The 19,593-nt window shown below is 33.0% G+C and overlaps 1 protein-coding gene across 1 annotated transcript; it reads right to left on the reverse strand.

The window, feature by feature from the left end:
- Nucleotides 1–1,257: 1,257 nt before the first annotated feature.
- Nucleotides 1,258–9,606, reverse strand: LOC108375234 (integrin alpha-PS3-like; the record flags this gene model as incomplete). Its single annotated transcript, XM_017631339.1, has 3 exons — nucleotides 9,309–9,606; nucleotides 3,799–4,161; nucleotides 1,258–1,343 (listed from the first exon to the last, which is right to left on the reverse strand). Coding segments are annotated over exons 2-3 (349 nt in total), but the record flags the coding sequence as incomplete, so codon positions are not given.
- Between the last annotated feature and the right edge of the window lie 9,987 nt (nucleotides 9,607–19,593).

Here is a 19,593-nt window from a genome sequence, read left to right on the forward strand (position 1 = left end):
ATATTTTCTTTGAGGAAAGCTAACCATATTTCTATGGCGATGGCCGCGAAGTAACTAATCAGTTTTGGACATGAATTATCAATTATAAAAACACAATATATTTTTTTTTACTTTTTTACTTATTTACTTTAGTTTATTACATTACATGTTTGCTTACATATTCTGCTGTAGGTGGTCCCATATTCGAACATAACTTTGAGATGAAAATATAAAATTTCGATTTTCCTTTTGTTTGTTCTCAATTCGAAAAAGTATTCGCAAAGTGCAGGAAGAAAGTGTATTCAAGTAAAATTTGTATGAGGATATCTAAATCTTTTTGTAGTTAACTTCATGTATTTTATAGAAATCCCGCAAAAAGGCTAACTACAAATGGGTTATTTTTTATCAATTAATAATTTTTTTCTGCAGGGTATATTCGGCGAAATAATACATACATACATATAAATCATGTGTACATACCCGTATCTACATAAGTGGAAGTTCACCTTTTTTTTTGTTTTGAAGGTAATGCCAAAGAGGGTGGAGTAATTGAGACCTAATAAATTAATCAAATAAAATACAAAATCAGCATGTATTTCAGCTTTAAAGTGGTTAAGAAAGCCAAGTTCATAGCAGAAATACGAACTAATCACAAAATACTTATTACGGGTTTTATTACGTTTCTTTACAGTTTCGGCAAAATAACATTGCATTATAGTTACATATGTCATAAGATCACTGGAACGACAAAAAATCAATTTTTCGATTGCGCAATGCTAATAGTGCAGAAAACTTGCGTAACATGATCACACACTAAACCACGCTAAACTGATCGCATAATATTTACGGTCCCCCAAAAGCCTTAAAGTTTCGGAGCAACTCTCAAATAATGGTTCTTTTATGCTTTTTTAAAAAGTATTTCTAGAACAAATACGCTGATTTGAAGCCCATTAAATTTTAGTATAATAAAGTAGAAGTTTATAGTTGCCAAAATATATTTAAATAAATGGAAAAAATTAAGTACGCATTTTCTACGTTTTCAATTAAAAATAACAATTTTTTGCCTACAGTACAATGTGCGCTTCGGGCCCGATTTTCGGTTCAGTAGGCAGAGTTTTCGTTTCTCTTGAAATGGTCTTTCAGTTTTTTGGACTTAATTTTTAGATTTTTTTTTAGAACATTTTTCAAATCTTCTTCGATTTTTTTGAAGTCAAGTTTCTGTGCGTCAGAAACCATTTTTCGGGCCTCAAAAATGTGTGGATATTTAGGACTATTTACAAGTAGTTATCTCAGGAAGAAACTTGTTGACTTGAGACTCGCAATGCACTAGTTGTCCCTGGGTAGGCTGTGCATATTCATATTCACTGAAATTAAAAAAGATTCAACTATCACCATGGGAACTAACTAATTCTCCTCATCGGTAATCGAAGTTATTTAACCACAGAGGCAACACTAAACAAATTTTCATTTATTGAATGCTTGAGGCACACACTTACATACATAAATATTACATATGTTTGTATATAGTATGTATGTGCATGGGTCAATCCATGTCAAACCGACCAATGGTTGGAATAGGTCATTTTTGATTTAGATGAATTTAGGTCAGAACTTTTCTTTTATGATATAATGAAGTTCTGCAAGATAAAATTTTTTTTGCGAGTTATATAAAATTCTAAATTTAATAATTTCCGCGTTTTTTAAAGTTTTTTTTTAATATCTCAAAAACAATTCTAGTTACAAAAATGGTTGTGGTGTCGTTTTAAATGTGGCAATGGCTATGATCAAAAACATAAAGCGTATAAAAATGTTTGGCCAAATTTTTTTATGCAATACCTCCAACTGATCTTAAAAGATCATGAAATTTTCTAGACGGTGGTTTTTTTAAGGTGTCAATTTTAGAACATTGACAATATTTTGGTTTTTCAAACCCTTAATATAGTTAAGCTAAACAATTTTTATTTAATTTCAACAAATTTTTAATCAATAAATTCCACAGAAATCTGTTTTCAAAGATCGAAAATTCATACAATAAAATTAAAAAAAAAAAATTTATTGAAATTTTCAATTGAGGTGTTTTATACAAAAAATTTTCCCTAAAATTTATATAAATTTCTGCTTTTAATATTCTTTTAAATTCTAAAACTCTGTGTTTTTTTTTGTATTTTTAGAATTTTTTCTAATATTTTTAATTTATGAAATTTTTCATACAGCCACAAATATAATATTTAAAAGGGACCAAGAACAGTAACTATAAAAGATTTTCATATCTTAAAAAAATTAACTTGCAAACTCCGAGAAATTGTGAAATTTGGCAGAATTTGGTTATATGGTAAAAGAAAATGTCTGACCAAAATTAATCCAAATCAAAAATGGTGGTTTCCAATCATTGGTCGATTTCACATGGATTGGCCCACATACAAAAGCATAAAGTATGTGAATTCACATGCATCAACATATCCGTGAACATTTGGAAGAACAAATTAATTCGGCTTTTCCCAATTTCTTTTAAAACCACTAAATTGTTAGGTTCCTATCAAATGTCTAAAATATTTACTGCCCATAGCTAAAGTTTATGATGGCATCTATCTATATCTATGTATATATATATAATACGCGAAGGGATTTTTTGTGCAGCGTAAAAGATCTGTACCGTTCGCCCGATTTTCAAAAGTAAGATGTCAAATTAAAGCGCTTGGCCTGTAGATGTGCAAACCGGTTTTATTTTTTCTATTTACTAATCAATGCCCTCAGATCCGCACCGTCCGTTCGATTTTCAAAAGTGAGGTACCAAATTAAAGGGCTTAGGGTGATGATGTTCAAGAAGGTTTTACTTTTTCGAAAAAAGTTGCCACCTGTTAAGAAAGCAACGTTATTTCGAATTTCCAAAATGAGAAGTAAAATTAAAGAACAGGGATTCTACATAGATGTGCACAGGTTTTATTTTTTGAAGTTACATGAAAACTGACACTCACGAAATGGTTAGATTAATCATTAGGAATATTTTTAGACGTTTTTGAATAGGGTTTCACCTGTTTAGTTTCAAATTTTTGCATGAAAGTGAATTATTTTTCAGTGCAAAATTAAAACTTCACATAAGTTGTTCTTTAAAGTTTCCACAGATATGTACTAGTTATGTACACTTGTGGCCACACAAACCTTGCCATCACTTTTTTTAAGTAGGTAAAATTTCGTAGATTCACAAAAATTTGTATTTAATATATTTCACTCTGTTACAAAACTATATACAAAAAAATTTCAAACTTTGTAAAAAATTTAGAAAAATGCGAAAATTTTTAAGAAAATTTCGGGTAAATATGTACATAACAGTGCAAGTTTAATGTTGCTCAAAGTTCTGGTTGATTTTTGACAACTTTTTTTTTATGCGATTTGCGCACTTTCCCCATACATATAAAAAGAAAGCGCTACATGAAAAAAACTACACAAGACTGTCGGCAAAAAAACAAAAAAAAAACATTTCAAAATTTTCAAAAATTAAATTGGCTATTAAACTGTATACCCGAAAATTTCCTAAAAATTAGTTTAAAAAGTTTGAAATTTTGATGAAAATTTGATGCATTTTTCAAAATTTTTTACAAAGTTTACAACTTTTATTTATCTAGTTTTTTTTACAATGTGAACTAAAATTAAAAAATTCAATTTTTTTATCAATTTACAAAATTGTACATATTTTTTTTTAATGGTGGTAAGGTTTTCGTGGCCACAAGAATACATACAAATTATTTATGCGGGTTTCTAGCACATGTATCTATTACATACTATGTACCTATGTACATAGGTATGTACTTCCAAACTTACCTCGTTGGTCGCATCACCAGCGTGTAACCGAAATAGGAACTGCGTGTTTGTGGTTTGAAGAATTTCAAATGCTGTGGCGCTGGAATTGCAATATTCGGTTGATTTGCAAAGTTGAAACCATCGACTGGCCAAATCAATGCAAATATGCTGAGCAACAGCGTGTTGTAGGTAAATTGTTGTTGATTGCGGCTTAAAGTCCGATGACTGTTGTTTTTGTTGTTGTTTGGCGATGACATTTTGACACGGTTCGATTGATTTTGCATTTTTTAATTTATATTTTTTATTGGTTGGGCTTTTTTTGTATTTATTTTAGAAAACTAATTTATCACAATTGATTGCATGCAAAAATTTTTTCATTGAACTCTGCGTTTATTTGAACTTTTTAATGCATAATTTCTTTGCTGAGGTATTTACATATGTATGTATTTATGCATGCAAATGTGTGTAAGCAAATATTTTATGTCGTGGTTTTGAAAGCTGTTTTGGTGCACACAAAATTCACATAAATAGAATTAATTGTTTGAAAATACTTTCAAAATTTTCATAATTTTGATTCCGTTGCTAAAATTTCTCACATTTTTATGCAAACCTTTTAAGCTTAAACACTTATGTATATCAGGTGATTTTGTAGAAAATAAAATTATAAAAACTAATTTTCCTTAAAAAAATTTCGATTTTTGGAAGTATTTTGAAGTAGAATCAGCTCACATAATTCTTAATACTTTTGCGAAATATTTTGGCGGAAGTTTTAAGATATAATAAATTTTATATTTCAGAAAAACTGTACCGAGAGTGCATCAGTGCAAAGTGTAAACCTCCCCCTAATGTACACATCTTCTTCTATTTGGATTCGAATTTTTTGAGTTCAGTTGGATATAATCTCCAGAGACACACGATTTTGATTCAAACAAGGTCAAAAAAACAATAACCCTAAAATTGGCAGATAAAGGTTAAATGATGAAAAGAAAATTTACTAAGGATCACCGATGCTGAAAATCTGTTGTCATGAACTCCTCCATCGAGCGGAGCCACAAGATCACAAAATGTACATAAAAAGTAGCCAACGATTCGACTTTTTCGGAGCACTCTTTTAGTGGCAAAACAAACTGGAATCTATTACAAAAATGTATTTCTATAGAAATTAATAAGAAACTTGAGTTGAAGACGCCTCCACTAAAAGCTAATTTGACACTACACCGGATAAATCCTTCAGGGCGGCTTTTACGAAAACTTTCACGTTACTAAACGGTAAGAAATCTCGCACACCTTTATGGAAAGATTAACAAGTAAGAAACAAGTAGGTGAGCCCTTCAACGATTGTTACAGAAGTTAGGTCTGAGACCAGTACAAGGTAATCTTTAAAATGTATAAAAAGACTAACCGGGACGCTAAGGAGACCGGATGGAGTACATTGGAACGAATTAATCACTCTTTTCAGGATGTAGGGTCGACGAACTCCAGATTGTTGCTCTAAATGCGGCATTATCCCTTTGGGACCTTTATCTAGCAGAATAGCTTCTGGAGGCAAAATACCTATGTAGATAAATATCTTTGAGTTTTTGCCTTTAAAATCACCAGCGTTTTTTATTACGATTCTGGTAGCAATTTTTAGAGTATGCTTTATATTAAACCATTAAGCTGAATATATATTAAAATAATATTTGTTCTTAAAGTGGGTGAACGTGGTCACGACAGTTGTTGGGTCCTCAGTTCAGTAATTCTAATTCAAAACTTGAGTTTACTTAAAGTTAATATCAATAGCATTGTTTATTTCGGGCTTGTGATTCATGATATGAAGAATAGGGTGGTCAAAAAATGCACGTGAGGAAATTAAAGATTGGTGCATATTTTAGTAGAAGCTATGTTCATCAAGAAGAGCTAAAAGAATTTCAATGTTGCATTTCAAATAGTTTTGAGACCCGCCAAAAGACGTTTGACGTATCGCACTCGATTTTTACAATAAAGAAAACTATCATTTCCTCTCTCAATAATTGAAATACATACTATCTTTAGCATATCCAATCGGCTGATGAATTCGATTTTGCATCTGAAAGGTTTTAGATCTCGACACTTAACCGTATACCTTAATTTCATGAAATGCTCGCTCTGTCTTCTTAAAGAGTTAAATATAATTTTTCAATCACAGTGTCCGTTGCTTTACAAATTAAAGCCATGTGTGACAAACTTTTGAAAATGGTTATGTCGAACTATTTGATAGTGCAAATTTTAATAACTAGTGATATGGATTAAGAATCATGAAAATGAACTTTTCAATATTTTAAAAAATTTTGGGCCCTCATTATGCGGCGGCTCCACTTCTGTATATTTTTTCATTCTCCTGGTGGCAACAATGTGTCAGACAAATCAGTCCGAGAATAAATAAATGCATATCTATGTTTATTGACTGCCTTTTCATTAACTCAGTGGTTGGTAGGATCCCGGACACTGTCTAATAAAAATACACCGCACAATGAAATGAGTTTTATATAGAGCGATAAGGATCTTTGAGAGTAATTATTTGTGTTAATTAATGCTTTTTATAAGCTTTTATTTAACTTGCTCTATATGTATGTATGTATGTATGATTGTTAGAGGCAATCAATTTTTTACCAACTTCCCGATGACCTAGAGACTTGAAGCTTCACAGTTGCCTCAGAACCCGATGACAATGCAATATGAAATATCAGTTAAGCAGATAGATGTCGCAGGAGTGAAGATATTTGAAAACTCCGTATTTATAGTCCGATTTGGTTCATATTTAGAATGTATATTAACTACATGAAAAGGAATAACTCCACTAAAAAATTTGGCGATAGGTGGCGCACGAGTCGATATATTTGGTAATCCAGTATTTATGGTCCGATTTCGTTCATATTTAGAAAGCTTGATTTGAAAATATTTGTTTTTACAATTTACTTATTTTAAATTTCTTTCAGAAAATTAAATCATTTTACATTTTTAACTGTATTATGTTTATTACCCCAATTTTTAATTTTATAAGCTTCAAGTTTCGACAGCATATATAGTATATATGTGAAAAATAATACGGACACGCAATTATGACAAGTTTTAACTTCTTTCCTTTTGTTTTCTAATGTTTATTAATTTTTTTTTTAATAAAAATATAGCTCCTTAACTAAAAAAACAATTTAAGTTCTAATTTCAAATTTTGAGGAAAAATTAAACAAATTTTACAACACCAACCTTTTTGTTTGTGTATAAAAAACCAGCTCATTACTTAACAAAACCCATTAATATTACTCCAAATTCAAACTTTGTAGAAAAATTGCAGACATTTTTACAACAAGCTTTTTATGAAGAATTTTCACAAAAATTCGGAGCACGCAGTATTATAGCCCATTAAATTCTATCCAGATAAAGCGCAAGTTTCAGGTTCGCGTTGATTTTTGATAATTTTTTTCTTGGCGGGATCAAGCATTTTCTTAAAAAAAAAGTGCTTATCGACGGCTTAGTGGAAGATCAACCTATCTCGGCAGCCGGTTCGAAAACAGCCTATATCAGAAAACTTTTCAAGAACGCTCTACTTCAGAGCTTGATTTAAGAACGCTCTATCTCACAAATGGTTCACAAATGCCCTATCTCAACTGAAAATATGTTGAGATAGGGCGTTTTTGAGTCGACAGCTGAGATTGGGCATTTTTGAACCGAGTTCTCAAATAGGGCGGTTTGAGCTAGCTGCCGAGATAGGTCGATCTTCCACTCCTCAGCTGTCGATATGTTCGAAATTTTTTTTTGTAATTGTAAAGAAGAAAATGCGTGACCCCGTCAAGAAAAAAAAGTTCACAAATCAACGCGAATTCTTAGTCACTGGAACTGCATACTTACAATTTTTGAAAAAAAATCTTCATAAAAAGCTTGTTATAAAATCTTCTGGAATTTTTCTACAACGTTTGAAATTTGGAGTTACAGAAATGGCTTTTGTTAGATAGTGAGCTGGATTAAAAAAAAAAATAATAATAATAATAAACATTAAACAAATAAAAGAAACTGATCGAAATGTCGTGTTCCTATTATTTTTCACGTGACTATGTTTTTTTTGTCTTATTTTCTTTTCCTTTTTGGTTTTGCATAACTGGTAAAAATAATTAATTTTCAAATGAATTCTTAATGAACTTAAGTATCAGACACTTTTTATTTTATTTTCGCTTTTTTGCTACGAGTATCATTAATCACAATTTGCGCATAAAACTTGTTTATCTGCTTAATTTTTGCAATTTCAGAGGAAACCGAATTCATCGACTTCAAAACCATGAATACGCACTGATGCTTTCGTAAACACAAATGTATGCATTAATTTCCTTTCCCTTTAACACAGCCTTATTTAATTTGCTTTTTTTTTCTTTTAATTCTCCAGCTTCCACATCAACTCAAGAAAAATAGATTCAAGTTAGAGATAAGCTCAAAGCCACAGCATAGCCAAAGGAACACTTGAAATATGTACTTCATTTCACTAATTTAATTAAATTGCGTTATAAAAACGTTGCTGCAACGCTGCCTCCGTCAAAGCGCACCGAATAGACAACAACTGAATGCGACAAAAAATTAAAATGCCGCACAGCACAGATCGAGGTGGATCGAGCGGCCCACAATGCTCCAAACCAGCGCACAAGCGACTCCATACAAACATGCGTGCCTCTGTGGTAATTGGGTGCGGGGGTATGTGTGCGCGTGTTCTCGTAAGCATACGCGTAATTTGCGTTACGTATGTATCAGCCAGCCGGCTGGCAACATATGAAGAGTATCACTTGCAAAAAGTATCTGCTGCTCACACTGATCGTCAACACTCGTCACGCACCTACTACGAGCATCATACACACTTGCACTGACCACTAATAAAAAAAAATAATAATAAATAAATAAAAAATATAGACCGGCAAAACTGGCGGCGGATGCGATGATTTTCTACACTATTTTTCCATAAGCTTTTTCTTATGTTTTTCTGATTTTTTTTTTTTAATTTTTTTCTTTAAATATATTTTTACGCATTTAATCTTCTGTGCTGTTGTTCTGAACTCTTTGTTATTTTGCTATTGTTGTTGTGGTTTCTGTGATAGCACTTATAAGAATTGTATACGCTTATTAGTGCTGTTTTTGTCGCGGTAATTGCAGCTTATTATTATTATACATTTAGTTTATATGAGCTCCACACTTGGCTACTTACGCACTGCGATCTCGCTATTGTCGCAAACACTTGTACATATACATACATATGTACATACATACAGTACATCAAAAGTTGACGGCAAGTCGCCTGACAATCGAAGTCTGTCTACAGACTTTACTAGCAGTTAGTCATAATTTGTTGATTATGCAGCCCTTATTACTTTATACTCGCTTGTTTTGTTATTGTTGCACTTTTATTCATTTAAATGAAATTGTGATTAACGTTGCTGTTGCTGCATGGCAATTGCTGTCGTATAGAACGCATATCTCTCATACACATTCATACATATGTACATACATACATATACATATACGCCCACACTCACTTCACTATAATCACTCCGGCGGCGGCTTCAATACACCTCCACTCCACTTCACTTTCCTTCACGCAACTTCACTTCAACTTCACCACGGTCGCGTCAACTTTCGTATAAGTTTTCCCCCAACACGGACTGCAAAACACGGCTTCACGTCTTTACGGCTTTACTGCTTGCATCCGTCTTCGCCAGCAATCGAACTGTAAATGACCAAGTCTCGTTGGCCCTAAGCTCAGCTCATTGCCATTGCTCTCCTCCAATAGCTTACTGTCTGAACTTTAGTCAATTCTGGAGTTTGTTTCATTCCACCTTGTTCGCTGCATAGTTGCTTTTATAGTTCGGCTCCAAAGCTAGTTGTGACCATCAGTGTTGCCAGAAGTTTTTCAGAGAAAAGGTTAGCACCCTTCTTATCTATCTCGTACGATAGGCCGCACGAATGATTCGTCACCGTTTCTCTTTGCAATTTCGTAACTCGATCGTTCGTCTTTGTCTTACTTTACTTACAGACGATTGTCGATTGTTTTGATTTATACTAAATTTTCAATTCTAAGCATACAAATTTGTAATACCACCATTTGTACCACCGTGTTTGGTACTCAGTAACTCGGTGCTCGGTAATTTCTTCCCATGTATTTTCTTTGTGTAATGTTATTTTAGACAAATAAAATACTTTAGCAATTTTTAAGGGTTTTACACACCAGTAAAAAAAACTAAGAAGAAAATAATTTAATTAAATGTAGTTGACATATTTAATATAATGTTTGATATGCGCAAGAAATTAATACAATAAAAAGGCCAATCGTTTTGTGGGCATATCACCGAGGCTTACGAACCAATAGCGAAAATTTGATGGAGTATAAATTATTTAAAAATAGGGCTGGTGCTTTTTTGTCGGGTGTTGTTAGTTATCTCGAAAAAAAATTTCAGTTTAATAACAACAGATTTAAATAACTGAACGGCTTATGCGTGCAACTCAAAATTATTTTTTCTCAATTTATTGACAGTGTAAAAGGGTTTTGCATACAAGACATGGGGTTAGATACTCTTTTTAGTGAACTCTTAGCCTTTCAAAGTTTTTGCGCAGTTGAAAAAATATTTAAGCCACGAGGAATTATTAATGAAGTCTTTAAATAGTGGTACATTTCCACAGTTAAAAAAAATGTACTCTTGTTTTTTTTTCAATACTACTCTCGGTTTAGAAATAAAAGTGACTGATGCTTTGTATTTTAACGTTTTGGAATGCAGCCTTACTTACATTCCTAATTTCCCTTAGAATAAAAGTGTACTGAAAAGTAGTAATTTTTATAGCATGAAAAGGTCTAACGTACTAATTTCGCACAAAAAAAAATCTGGCAACCCTACTAGTGGGGAACAACAAGTGTGTATTAAATATTCGTAGCATCACAAAATCTAGACACCTTAAGACAAAGTTTTGATTCCACCTAATTTTTCTGGAAACAGTGACGATTCGGTTGAATATTAAGCGCCATCGCGTGAAAAACAATAGTTTAGTATCCTCCCGATAAACTTACCAAAGAAAAAGTGTTCCCACTCTGTATTCGGTGAGTACAACTCGAGGGTACGTTTTCTGGCCAACTTCTCTGCAACGCGATTCCCTGCAATATCAATATGGCCTAGTAGCCAAATGAGTCTAACCGGGGTAAATTCCCTTGCCAAAGTCGAGCAGTTTATCAGGCATTCGACTGATTCCGTATTGCCAGCTCTGCCTGATTCTGGCGCCTTGCACTAACTAACACTAAAAATTGCATTCAACATTTTAACACTACATATTTAAATTTGCAGGTAATATTTCGAGCAAAAGTAAAAAGCTAACTAATTTCAAGAAAAATCTAAGAGAAAAGCCAGAAGCTAAACAGGATTTTTCCGGCTAAACCCAAAAAAAGCTTGTAAAAAGCAAAATCTAGCCGGAAAATATCTAAACGGCAACACTGGTAGCCATTTGTATGTATTTGTTGCACATATATACACATACATATGTATTTGAAATGCAGAAAAGCATTAAAGTATCTCAAATGCACTTAGTATGCCGGTAGTTGTTCTGTGAACACTTATACATACATACATACATACATACATATATGTATGAATACATACATACTTTTTTATACAAGTATATATAGAAAATTATATAATCGTGTATTAGTTATTTATGTACGTGTGCACCTTTTAGATATGCCAACGCAGGTTTATCCACAGAGAGCTAAAAGGGCGGTTGCTCAGTTGATATCGGTCTAGGTGTGGGTGGTGAGCGCCTATAAGCTACATAGTTGTGGCGCATTCTTGGTGAGAGATCGAAAACTTGAAAATTATTCACTATGCAAATTAGAGTTTATTTCTTTGAAGTTCGAGAATTGATGGGAACAGTTCAAAAGCGATGAAAGCAACGCACAGTGTTTCGACTATAGTACACCTCCACCGATTTCACTGAAACTTGACATGTGCTCTAGTTTTACTTAGAAATAGAGAATTATGAAATTTTGTAAAGATGGAATAATTGCCACGCCCTCTACGCTTGTGGGCGGAAACATTAAATTTCATCCGATTTCGATGAAATTTAGTTTGTGGTCTTTATTTTATTTGAAAAACCTAAATATAAAATATGGGGAAAATTGGATCACTATAACGTCCAAAACTCACAAAAAAAAGCGTATACTATAAAATTACTTAGGTGTAAATACTCGCTTTTTCCCAATGCTTGGTGAGATTTTTTCATTGTTAGAAAAATTTCGGGAAATTATGCAAAAATAAGCTGAAAATCAAAAATTAAGAAAATGAGAAATTACATATATTTGCAAAGTCGCGCGCAAAGATCAAATTATATATTCGAAAACTACATAAAATTATTTAAAACATTCATCTATTTTCAAGACCTGACAAACCCGTACTCACACTTTTTTTTACTTATAATCTTTAGCATCTACATTTCTAAGTAAATTTGTTGGTAAGAAAATACGAAAGTACCAAATAAATGATAAATACCTTCACCTGAATATTCCACGACATTTTAGTAATTGATTACAGTTGAAAAAAAAAACACTTTCTTTAATGGGTTAATCGCCAAAGACCACTAAACTGATTAGTCGGTATCGCGCCCATTTCCGTATTTTTTTGGAAATGTATCGTTCGTGAAGAAGGGGCAGACTAAATAATGTAAAATTTGGTATTTATGACTTTTACTTTTCCCTCTCTAAGTCCAACCGTTTTTTTTTTATCGACTGTCTTGACTTTTTCCTACCTGCCTTCATATAGTCGAAACACTGTGCAACGCATGGAGCATTGTCAGTGAAAACGGATACTACCACATACCTTAAAGGAGGGTAGTTAGAAGTTGGCTCAGGTGGTTCTAATCTATGAGCTTAGGCCTTCCTACCTGACTCCTGCCCCGATTGTTGTAAGACATAGAATTAAGGCATATAAGCAAAAAAAAAATCCAAAAAGTTGATTTTCTGAGAATTTTTGGACCACCCTAATATATTTTCATATGATTTCAGTATTTCACGTCAGAGGACAATGTAAAAGTCGTTCCATTAAAGGGAGGAAGTTTTGTTGTATTATTTTTTTCTCAGTAAACGGTATAAGTTCCGTTTTGTCCGAATTGACACGAAGTCCGCCAATGCCTTATGTGCAAAACTAACAATCTCTCCAGTATCCTTAGGAAGAAGGATATACGACTTATTGGTACGAAATTATTCCCGGTTTGAGAATGATGGCAATTCTTTATACATTTTTGGTATGCTGCCGTCTGGGACTTACATATATGGAGAGAAGTTATTTATAGCGAATTTTATTCTTTCTTTGTTCACAATGAAGACCAATAACTCTTTTGAGATTTGCAGACGACTTGCTTGTGGCTATATTTTTGGCCTCTTAGCTAATGTATTGATGATTCAAGTGATTCCTCAGCTGTCATCTCCTTTTTACAAGGCTCTCTTCTCATTTGGCCGTTTCGGGATATTTTCTAGTGGCTCTGATATAGGTACCGATTCATAATGGCTGACGAAATAAATAAGAAATGTACACCTCAGATGGTCTTTTCTCTCCGAGAAACGTGGGAATACCATTGGTTACCTCATTTCAACATATTCTCGTAAGGTGGCAAGGCTTTGCTTTGAGGAACGCCTACTGCTTTAAAGCGAACATCTCACTAAATCGGTCACCGCAACGCTTTGTCTGGGTCAAGAACCTTCATCTGATCTAACTTACGATTGAAATAAAAACGTTCCCTTATTTATTTAGGTTTTTTAATTTTTTAAAAGTCATTTATTTATGGCTGAGATAAGAATCTTTAAACGCATTTTAATGATGATCTAGTCCAACAATGGACGGCTGCAAACTTATTTCTACGGCTCCCAAATGTCTACTCGCCCAACTTTTAATACGTAAAAACATATTTGTGTAAAATTGTATGTGCTTGACGTTGTTGGTTTTCGAAAAGACAAAGGCTTGACGACTACATGGTAGTTTATTTACAAGTTATTATTAATATTCTGAAGAGATTACACTAACGCGGGTTCATTGAACCAGAGTCCAAACAAATAATTAATATTAATAGAAAACATAAATAAATACATACATATGTACATACATATCGTCACCTGAAATGCAAACAGTTTTAACTAATCTTTTTTTATACGAATAGTAAATGTGTTAGTAACGACTTAACGAGTAGAAAATTCCCATGCTGATAAAGATTTTTAATTCACGAATTACGAAGCAAGGGTTTTTTCAGTTCAGATTATCACTTTCAAACCAACAAATTTAAAGAAAAAAGTAAGTGCGCCTGGGCCACACTGGAGAAGTGAATCTTATGTTAGGTACTTATCTACTTGTCTCATAACCAATGTATACATACACACATCTGCTTTTGCTTAAGGTTATATTTTTTCTTCTTTTCTATCTAGATCCCCACCTCTACCCTTGTTCATTTTAATAACATTCATTTTATTCTGTTTTTCCATCATCTTAATTTTTATCTTTATACTCCATCGATAACAAAATCGATAATAACGTCCAACAAAATATCGATAACGAAACCGACAAAAATATCGATAACAAAATCTATAAATATCGAAAACAAAATCGATAAGTATTGATAACAAAATCGATAAATATCGATAACAAAATCGATAAATATCGATAACAAAATCGGGATAAATATCGATAACAAAATCGATAGATAATGATAAAAAATTGATAAATATCGATAACAAAATCGATAAATATCGATAACAAAATCGATAAAAGATATCGCTAACAAAATAGTTAAAAATATTGATTACAAAATCGATAACAAATCGATAAAAATATCGAGAACAAAATCGATAAAAATATCGGTTATTATATGGATAAGTTCCGAAAATATCGATAGCAAAATTGGTAACAATATCGATAAAAATGTCGATAACAAAGTCGATAAAAATATCGTTAACAAAACCGCTAAAAACATCGATTATTTTATCGATGTCTTGAGAATCCCGAAAATTTCTAAAATCCCAAGATAGTTCCCAGATTGAGTCTCTGTCTCCCTCGCTATATCCTTTCCTATTTAACTACCTTTATTTTAATCTTTCTTCCCCTATCTTCGTCTTTACATTTATCGGTATCCCCATCCTCATTATCATCTTTGTTTTTATACCCGAGCGCACTTGTGCACAAGGGTATTATAACTTTGTTCACATAACGGTTGTTTGTAACAGGCAAAACGAATCGAGATAGATATAGACAAATGTATACATAAATCATCAGAATGAAAAGAGAAATCGATTAAGCGGTGACTGTCTGTCCGTCCGTCCGTGCACACGATAACTCGAGTAAAAATTGAGATATCTTAACGAAACTCGGTACGTGCATTTCCTTCTGGCGTAGGACGGACGGTATTGAAAATGGGCAAAATCGGACAATTACCACGCCTACCTCCCATATAACGGTAATTTTCAGAAATACGTAAATGCGATATTTTAGTAACTACTGAAGATTATTCACTCAAAATTGATATTTACAATAAGTTTTAGACGACAAATAAGAATATTATTAATTTTTTGGAAAATGGGCGTGGCCACGCCCACTTATGGTTACATGTTTATATCTTGGTAGCCGCTGCACCAATTTCTTCCAAACTTGGCACAGTTGTTGGTCTTAGTATAACGTACGAAATGGCCGAAAATTTTTATAATCGGACAATAACCACGCATACATCCCATATAACGGTAATTTAAAGAAATACGAAAACTTCGATAAATCAGTAAATATTAAAGCTAATTTATTCAAAATTGATGTCTGCAACAACTCTTTAACAGAAAATACGATTATGATAAAATTTTGAAAAATGGGCATGGCACCGCCCACTTATGATCACATATATGTATGTATCTCGGTAACCGTTCTACCAATTTGTACCACATTCTGTACGGTTATTGTGCTTGCCACATAGAAGCAAAGCGTTGAAAATGATTGAAATCGGACTAAAACTACGGCCGCTTTTCATATAACGGTAAATTTTAGAAATGCCTGAAACTTCAATATTTCAAAATTTAAAGACGCTAATTTAAAATATATATATATTTAATACTTGCGCCGGGTATTTAATGTTCGGCTCCGCCCGAACTTAGACTTTCTTACTTGTTACTTTTAGGTTTATATTTTTTTTTTCAGCTACATATTCCCCTTACATAATTAAAGTGTTTAAATTTACCTTGTTCTCCATTTTTGCCTTTATTTTTACGCATCTTTGTTTTTGTTTTTATATTTTGCCTTTATCCTTTTCTTTATCTATGTACGTACTCACCTTTACTTTCATTCTTGTATTGGTCTTTTTCTAAGTGTTATTCTTTAACCTTTTATAGCCAATTTTTGTTAAATTAATACCACATGCATGCACACAAGAAGCACTTGCTTCAGCCCCAACCATTTCCGTTGCACCATTTCCGTGTTCAGTTTCCGTTGAATTTGCCAATTTACTCCCAACCAACCAACCGCCGCTAAAGAAGTTTCACTTCAAACAAAACTGCTAGTAGCTTAAATGCAGTCGAAATAAATATATATTATCAGCCGTTGAAGTCGAATTAAATATACATATATCATCAGCCGTTGAGCAGATCCTACCCCAACTATAGAAAAATTGAGACTCAGAAGCATATTAAATATACTACATAGTATGTGCATATATGAAGATTTGTATAAAAAATTTTAAATAAATATGTAGGAATGTATATATATTCGCACATGCAACTGTTCAATTTCTTTTTGTCCAGCGTAAAAAAATTACTTTTGCAATTGAAATGGAAATTGCTGACAGCAGATCGTTAACGGCGCCCACAGATTAAAAGTGGCTACTAAATTTAAAAATATTTTTCATATTCGTATAAACAAATAATCTGACGCGTGCTGCTGCCGGGTTATCGACCATTCTCATCATGCATAGGAGCGCATGTACATATATGCATTAGGGTGGTAAAAAAAAAATAAAGTCAGAATTTTAATGCTCTCACCCGTAGGATTGGTCTATACCAAAAAAATGTACCCCCATTTTTTAAATCAAAAAATATTTAGAGGTCGCTAAAAGAGCTAGAGGTTTTTCGTGTATTTTATATGGGGAAAAAACACTTTTCGTAGAAATATTATAGAATTCTTGAAACACAATATTTTTCGATCGGAAAACTCTGTTTCTCTTTAGGAGACTTCCAATAATAATACTAAACTTTTTATGTAACCATTTTTTAATCTAATGATTTTGTATAGGATTTTGCATTTTCAGGAGTTTTTGACGGACCTATAAAATATAGTTATTATTATTGGGCATTATTATTGGGAGCCTTCTGAAGAACAACAAGGTTTTCCGGTCGCAAAATTTTGACTTTCAAGAATTCTATGTCATTTCTACGAAAACTTGTTTTTCCCCATATAACATACATGGAAAACTTTGAGCACTTAGAGCGTCCTCTAAATACTTTTTATTAAAAAATATATATAGGACAATCCTAGGGGTTGAGAGCATTAAAATTCCGACTTAACTTTTTCACATGCGTTTTTGGGCCACCATAATATACATACATATATGTATGCATTCTGCGTGCTACAAAGTGACTACACTTTTGCGAATCAGTCAGCCTGAACGCCAATCGAATGCAATTGCCTCTTATAAATCGAAAAATACTGCTGCTCCTATGGTGCTTAAATTGCTTTACAAAAGCACTGATTATTACTCGCATATGCAATAATAATAATAATAAAATAAATTATTATAATCACATCACATCATGCATTTATCAATTTTGAAATTGTTGTGCCTTTTCATATGTAGAATGAATGAGGCTTGAGCTACATACATGTATAAGAGCAAAATATTATTTAAATAATAAAGATCGCCCATGTAATGCCGTCCATGGTCAGGGCTGCCAACTATCCCTGGCTATGAAGTGCCATAATGGGGATAAAAAAGTGCCAAAATGTGTCAGATAGAATAATAAAAGTAACAAAAAAGGTGTAGTTTTTTTTATTCATCCCATTTAACATTAAAATTAGAAACACATTCCTAAACCAAAAGTCCAATGCCAAAATAAGATAAACCACTTGTATACAGTATAGAAATTAGAAAATTTTTGTTTAGAAAAACAAGTACAAGCAAAGGATTTCACAAAAATGTAGTGTATTTTTCAAAAGTGCCATTAGATAGGCTACCGATAGAAAGGGATACCGTCTGTTTGAAAATTTTAATTGAACTTAATTGACAAGATAAATTAAATATTACAATGTGGGTACCAAACTATGGAGATTTAAGTAAGTTTACTGTGAAAAATATCCGGCGTATGTATAAATATATATAAATTAATCATTTTCCTTTTAGTTTTAGTATAGTTTCAGAAAAATTAAAAATCATTTTCAGACCCATTGTTTTACATGGAGTTTTTGCTTTTCTTGAGAGCTGCATACTGGCCTTAACTGAAAATAGATTTAGATTTTTGGCCACCGAATTGCGATTTGGGCCTATAGTACGCCGCCAGACTGGAACTTTGAAAATTGTAATGTGGAGTACCTACTTTTGCCTAGGATTGAATAAATATGAGAAATGGTGGAATTCAGAGGACTGCCAAGCCCACTACACTAGGTGGTGGATATGGTCAATTTTATCCAATTTCAATGAACTTCGATTAGTAACTTAGATTAACCTAGGAAGATATAAATCTGAAAGATGGGAAAATTCGGTCAATTTCCACGCCAACCAGCCATCCGAATTCTGGATTCTTATGCGGCAAGGACTAGTAACGATGCTCCAAAATAGCGAAACTTTGGTGCAAGAACATTAAAACCCCGAGATATATAACAAATTGTGTGGATTGGTGACCGGCCAATCTATGCTAGTGGGCGGGAATAGGAAATGTTATTTTAATAAAATCGGGTATTATTTCCCATTCCCGCCCATTAGTGTTGGGGAGCGAAGGCGTAGCTGGTCGCCAATTCACACAACTTTTTTATTTCTAGGCTTTTATGCAAAAATAGATCTTGCGCCATAATTTTTCTAATCCTTCTCACATTAGAGTACAAAATTCGGATAGCCGGAGGGAGTCTCAGTCGGCCGATTTTCACTTTACTTCAGCTATATATCTTCCTAGCTTAATCCAAGTTACAAACCGAATTTCACTGGAATCGGATAACATTTACCATATGCGCACCCTAAAGTAGTGGGCATGGCAGTTCTTTCCTTTGTAAAAGTGATTCAAATAGCAAATTTTGGCAAAATCGCACGACTTCGGAAGCTACTTATATTCCCCAGAAAAATAGGTCTAGATAAAATTATGAGGACACGATTTGGAGCCGGGGTGTCTATACTACATACTATTTAAATTGCTATTGAAGATGAGACAATTCCAGTTTCAATCGATAATTCAACTGCCTATTCTAAATGCGTACGCCGGTAAAATGCATATTCATATCGTTTGATAATTTCTATAGTACTTTTTCAACGGAAAAAATCCTTAAAACCTGTTATTGGACATGTTTAGAATCGACTCAACTACTTGGTTGAATATTTCCGCACATTTCGAAATTAGGACTTTCTGCCATCCTCAGACCACTGTTCGTAGCTTTATTTTCCTGCGTCACTTATAATTTTTAGCTTCTTAAGCCTCTCCCCTTCACGCCTTTCTAAAAATTAAAGGGATTAAATGGTCAAATAGTTTGATAAAGGGATGACAAATGTCCTTAAAGCGTTGTTGCATGAAAATTCAAAGAGCATTCCCACAAAGTTCATAAAAGTAGTCTCTCCTGCATGAAAAAG

The sequence above is a fragment of the Rhagoletis zephyria genome, unplaced genomic scaffold, assembly GCF_001687245.7.
Source record: "Rhagoletis zephyria isolate East Lansing unplaced genomic scaffold, Rhagoletis_zephyria_1.1 Rzeph_scaffold_08662, whole genome shotgun sequence".
NCBI classification, from domain to species: Eukaryota; Metazoa; Arthropoda; class Insecta; order Diptera; family Tephritidae; genus Rhagoletis; species Rhagoletis zephyria.